General features: G+C 53.4%; 1 protein-coding gene across 2 annotated transcripts in view; it reads left to right on the top strand.

Moving 5' to 3' along the window:
* The window catches only part of tyw1 (tRNA-yW synthesizing protein 1 homolog), an 18,795-nt gene extending 13,730 nt beyond the window's left edge, over nt 1-5,065 (top strand). For both annotated transcript variants that reach the window (XM_084019234.1, XM_084019235.1), the window contains exons 15-16: nt 3,864-4,031; nt 4,238-5,065. In XM_084019234.1, coding sequence (XP_083875360.1) covers nt 3,864-4,031; nt 4,238-4,459 — 390 coding nt within the window. In that variant the 3' untranslated portion in view covers nt 4,460-5,065. The remainder of the gene's footprint in view (nt 1-3,863; nt 4,032-4,237) is intronic.
* Nucleotides 5,066-6,217: the final 1,152 nt, after the last annotated feature.

The following is a 6,217-nucleotide window of genomic DNA, read 5'->3' on the forward strand; positions in this document are numbered from 1 at the left end:
AAAGATCCTGTTAAATCAACATCACATCCATTTAGAGGTTTTTATTATTTAAGAACTTTGCTTTGTTTGTCTGATTGATTGATTGATTGATTGATTGATGTCATAAAATCATTGTTGAGGGACATAGCTTCAGTTTAGCTCATATAACCAGCTGATTATAACCACCTCCTATCTCCTCCTCGTCCTCCTATCTCATCCTCCTATCTCCCCCTCATACTCCTATCTCCTCCTCCATCTCCTCCTCGTCCTCCATCTCCTCCTCCTATCTCCTCCTCGTCCTCCATCTCCTCCTCCATCTCCTCCTCCTATCTCCTCCTCGTCCTCCTATCTCCTCCTCCTATCTCGTCCTCGTCGTCCTATCTCCTCCTCCTATCTCCCCCTCCTATCTCCCCCTCGTCCTCCATCTCCTCCTCGTCCTCCATCTCCTCCTCCTATCTCCTCCTCGTCCTCCATCTCCTCCTCCATCTCCTCCTCCTATCTCCTCCTCGTCCTCCTATCTCCTCCTCCTATCTCGTCCTCGTCGTCCTATCTCCTCCTCCTATCTCCCCCTCCTATCTCCCCCTCGTCCTCATCTCCTCCTCGTCCTCCATCTCCTCCTCCTATCTCCTCCTCGTCCTCCATCTCCTCCTCCTATCTCCTCCTCGTCCTCCTATCTCCTCCTCCTATCTCGTCCTCGTCGTCCTATCTCCTCCTCCTATCTCCCCCTCCTATCTCCCCCTCATCCTCTATCTCCTCCTCCTATCTCCTCCTCGTCGTCCTATCTCCTACTCCTATCTCCTCCTCGTCCTCCTATCTCCTCCTCCTATCTCCTCCTCCTATCTCCCCCTCGTCCTCCATCTCCTCCTCCTATCTCCTCCTCGTCGTCCTATCTCCTCCTCCATCTCCTCCTCCTATCTCCCCCTCCTCCTCCTATCTCCTCCTCCTATCTCCCCCTCGTCCTCCATCTCCTCCTCCTATCTCCTCCTCCTATCTACCCCTCGTCCTCCATCTCCTCCTCGTCGTCCTATCTCCTCCTCCTATCTCCCCCTCGTCCTCTATCTCCTCCTCCTATCTCCTCCTCGTCGTCCTATCTCCTCCTCGTCGTCCTATCTCCTCCTCCTCCTCGTCCTCCTATCTCCTCCTCCATCTCGTCCTCCTATCTCCTCCTCGTCCTCCTATCTCCTCCTCCATCTCCTCCTCCTATCTCCTCCTATCTCCTCCTCGTCCTCCTATCTCCTCCTCCATCTCCTCCTCCTATCTCCTATCTCCTCCTCCATCTCCTCCTCCTATCTCCTATCTCCTCCTCCATCTCCTCCTCCTATCTCCTATCTCCTCCTCCTATCTCCTCCATCTCCTCCTCGTCTTCCTGCAGACTTGATCTTTATTCTTTCGGCCTCCAGGCTGATAACACCAACGACCTCATAAATCCTGTTCAGCATCCTGTCCTGCCTCGCCCCCAGCAGCTCCCTGTCTCCCCCCTCCTGCCTCTCCCCCAGCAGCTCCCTGTCTCCCCCCTCCTGCCTCTCCCCCAGCAGCTCCCTGTCTCCCCCCTCCTGCCTCGCCCCCAGCAGCTCCCTGTCTCCCCCCTCCTGTCTCCCCCCTCCTGCCTCGCCCCCAGCAGCTCCCTGTCTCCCCCCTCCTGCCTCTCCCCCAGCAGCTCCCTGTCTCCCCCCTCCTGCCTCTCCCCCAGCAGCTCCCTGTCTCCCCCCTCCTGTCTCCCCCCTCCTGCCTCGCCCCCAGCAGCTCCCTGTCTCCCCTCTCCTGTCTCCCCCCTCCTGTCTCCCCCCTCCTGCCTCACTCCCAGCAGCTCCCTGTCTCCCCCCTCCTGTCTCCCCTCTCCTGTCTCCCCCCTCCTGCCTCGCTCCCAGCAGCTCCCTGTCTCCCCCCTCCTGTCTCCCCTCTCCTGTCTCCCCCCTCCTGTCTCCCCCCTCCTGCCTCGCTCCCAGCAGCTCCCTGTCTCCCCCCTCCTGTCTCCCCCCTCCTGCCTCGCTCCCAGCAGCTCCCTGTCTCCCCCCTCCTGTCTCCCCTCTCCTGTCTCCCCCCTCCTGTCTCCCCCCTCCTGCCTCGCTCCCAGCAGCTCCCTGTCTCCCCCCTCCTGTCTCCCCTCTCCTGTCTCCCCCCTCCTGTCTCCCCCCTCCTGCCTCGCTCCCAGCAGCTCCCTGTCTCCCCCCTCCTGTCTCCCCCCTCCTGCCTCGCTCCCAGCAGCTCCCTGTCTCCCCCCTCCTGTCTCCCCTCTCCTGTCTCCCCCCTCCTGTCTCCCCCCTCCTGCCTCGCTCCCAGCAGCTCCCTGTCTCCCCCCTCCTGTCTCCCCTCTCCTGTCTCCCCCCTCCTGTCTCCCCCCTCCTGCCTCGCTCCCAGCAGCTCCCTGTCTCCCCCCTCCTGTCTCCCCCCTCCTGCCTCGCTCCCAGCAGCTCCCTGTCTCCCCCCTCCTGTCTCCCCTCTCCTGTCTCCCCCCTCCTGTCTCCCCCCTCCTGCCTCGCCCCCAGCAGCTCCCTGTCTCCCCTCTCCTGTCTCCCCCCTCCTGTCTCCCCCCTCCTGCCTCGCCCCCAGCAGCTCCCTGTCTCCCCTCTCCTGTCTCCCCCCTCCTGTCTCCCCCCTCCTGCCTCACTCCCAGCAGCTCCCTGTCTCCCCCCTCCTGTCTCCCCTCTCCTGTCTCCCCCCTCCTGCCTCGCTCCCAGCAGCTCCCTGTCTCCCCCCTCCTGTCTCCCCTCTCCTGTCTCCCCCCTCCTGTCTCCCCCCTCCTGCCTCGCTCCCAGCAGCTCCCTGTCTCCCCCCTCCTGTCTCCCCCCTCCTGCCTCGCTCCCAGCAGCTCCCTGTCTCCCCCCTCCTGTCTCCCCTCTCCTGTCTCCCCCCTCCTGTCTCCCCCCTCCTGCCTCGCTCCCAGCAGCTCCCTGTCTCCCCCCTCCTGTCTCCCCTCTCCTGTCTCCCCCCTCCTGTCTCCCCCCTCCTGCCTCGCTCCCAGCAGCTCCCTGTCTCCCCCCTCCTGTCTCCCCCCTCCTGCCTCGCTCCCAGCAGCTCCCTGTCTCCCCCCTCCTGTCTCCCCTCTCCTGTCTCCCCCCTCCTGTCTCCCCCCTCCTGCCTCGCTCCCAGCAGCTCCCTGTCTCCCCCCTCCTGTCTCCCCCCTGTGTGAGTAGAATGAGAAGCAGCCCATCATGTTGGTGGTTAGAGAACTTGGAGGCCGACTTTAACGACAGGAAGTGTTCACCTTATAAGTCGTTTCCTGTCGTCAGGGCGATGACCTCACAGTGATGATGATGTTTGTTTGACTTTTAATCAACTTCTCACACTTTCATAATTCAGCAGCATTGAATATTGATGAAAGTACGACAGTTAACCTTCAGGGAGGCGTTCACTTCCTGTCTTCAACCTGTCTGTCTGCACGGAGACTCAGGAACAACCTGTCTGTCTGCAGCACAGAGACTCAGGAACAACCTGTCTGTCTGTAGCACGGAGACTCAGGAACAACCTGTCTGTCTGCAGCACAGAGACTCAGGAACAACCTGTCTGTCTGTAGCACGGAGACTCAGGAACAACCTGTCTGTCTGCAGCACAGAGACTCAGGAACAACCTGTCTGTCTGTAGCATGGAGACTCAGGAACAACCCGTCTGTCTGCTGCACGGAGACTCAGGAACAACCCGTCTGTCTGCTGCACGGAGACTCAGGAACAACCTGTCTGTCTGCTGCACAGAGACTCAGGAACAACCTGTCTGTCTGCTGCACAGAGACTCAGGAACAACCTGTCTGTCTGCAGCACAGAGACTCAGGAACAACCTGTCTGTCTGCAGCACAGAGACCCAGGAACAACCTGTCTGTCTGTGTGTGTCTGTCCCCCGTCGTCATGCTAAACGTGTGATCCTGTGATCCCGTGTGATCCTGTCTGCAGGGCGTGACCTACTGTGGAGAGAGCTCTGCCAGCAGTCTGACGATGGCCAACGTGCCGTGGCACCAGGAAGTGGTGGCGTTCGTCCAGCAGCTCGCCGCCATGCTGCCTCAGTACGAGATCGCCTGCGAACACGAGCACTCCAACTGTCTGCTGCTGGCCCACACCAAGGTGAGGGGGGTCCTACTTCTCTCTGCTGGCCACCATGTGTGATGTCTCTGCAGGTGGATGATGAGTTTGAATGAAAATGATGTCATGTGATTGATGGTTGATGAAATGAGTTCTAGCTCATGAAACATGTATGGGTTATTATTATTATTCTGATGTTTGAATGGTTAATAAATGTCAGCTCATCTTCTCTGCTTACGTGTCTTCAGTTCCAGCTGGACGGTGAGTGGTGGACGTGGATCGACTACGAGCGCTTCCAGCAGCTGGTCCGGACCCACGAGAACTCGGGGGGGCAGCAGGGCTTTTCAGCTCTGGACTACATGGCCAAGACCCCCAGCTGGGCACTGTTCGGGGCCAGCGAGCAGGGTTTCGACCCGGCCGACACCCGCTTCCAACGCCGCAACAGAACCAAGGACATTTCAGGGTGCTGATGGAGGGGGGGGGGGGGGGGGGGGGGGGTTCTCTCTCTCTCTCTCTCTGATTGGCTCAGTCAGCCCAATCTCACGTCCAGTCTGAGTCCACACGGCAAGAGAGAAGTAGGCTAATTTCCTCATAGACAAGCAGGTTATTATTATTATTATTACTGTTATTATAACGATTATTATCGTTATCACTATTATTATGATGATTATTATCGTTATCATTATCACTATTATTATGATGATTATTATCGTTATCATTATCACTATTATTATGATGATTATTATCGTTATCATCATCACTATTATTATGATTATTATTATCGTTATTATTACTACGGAGATGTCGTCAGTCATTAAACCACTAAAAGTGATGACATCATCACATCTCATGAACATTAATAAACTCGTGTAAAATATTCATCATCACATAAACCGTCTGATCCACATCCAGCCGCCGTCCAGGATCAGGTGTGAAGCAAAGCATCATGGGAGTTGATGGCGCTTCGTCGCTGATGTTTTTGGCTCTCGAAACCTTTTGTTTGTTTTTTTATATGAATGTAAGTTCAGATGTGAACGTTTGTTTCGGTCTCGGGTTTAATAAACGTAATGTGGGAAATATAATCTCAGTGTGTGTGTTCTTATTCACACACACACAAACACACACACTCACCGTCTCCGTTGTTTGACGTTTGTTAGGTTTTTTGCTGATCGTTGGAGGGAAACGTGTCAGTAAGTGAAAACTCGTAGCTACGATTTTTCTGGTTCCTCCGAAGTCTTGAAGCGACAAAACATCCCCTTTAGACGACGGAACGTTAGCTTCAGATGACCAAACCACAGTTAGCTTTAGACTACAAAACCAACATTAGCTTTAGACTACAAAACCAACATTAGCTTTAGACGACAAAACCAACATTAGCATAAGATGACAAAACCAACGTTAGCTTTAGATGACAAAACCAACGTTAGCTTTAGACTACAAAACCAACATTAGCTTTAGATGATAAAACCAACGTTAGCTTTAGACGACAAAACCAACATTATCTTTAGACGACAAAACCAATGTTAGCTTTAGACAACAAAACCAACATTAGCTTTAGATGACAAAACCAACGTTAGCTTTAGATGACAAAACCAACGTTAGCTTTAGACAACAAAACCAACGTTAGCTTCAGACAATGAAACCTACGTTAGCTTTAGACGACAAAACCAACATTATCTTTAGACGACAAAACCAATGTTAACTTCAGACAACAAAACCAACGTTAGCTTTAGACTACAAAACCGTTAGCTTCACACGACAAAACCAACATTAGCTTTATACGACAAAACCAACGTTAGCTTTAGACGACAAAACCAACATTATCTTTAGACGACAAAACCAATGTTAGCTTTAGACAACAAAACCAACATTAGCTTTAGATGACAAAACCAACGTTAGCTTTAGATGACAAAACCAACGTTAGCTTTAGACAACAAAACCAACGTTAGCTTCAGACAATGAAACCTACGTTAGCTTTAGACGACAAAACCAACATTATCTTTAGACGACAAAACCAATGTTAACTTCAGACAACAAAACCAACGTTAGCTTTAGACTACAAAACCGTTAGCTTCACACGACAAAACCAACATTAGCTTTATACGACAAAACCAACGTTAGCTTTAGACGACAAAACCAACATTATCTTTAGACGACAAAACCAATGTTAGCTTTAGACAACAAAACCAACATTAGCTTTAGATGACAAAACCAACGTTAGCTTTAGA

This window comes from Eutrigla gurnardus (genome assembly GCF_963514095.1).
Source record: "Eutrigla gurnardus genome assembly, chromosome: 10".
Classification (NCBI taxonomy): domain Eukaryota; kingdom Metazoa; phylum Chordata; class Actinopteri; order Perciformes; family Triglidae; genus Eutrigla; species Eutrigla gurnardus.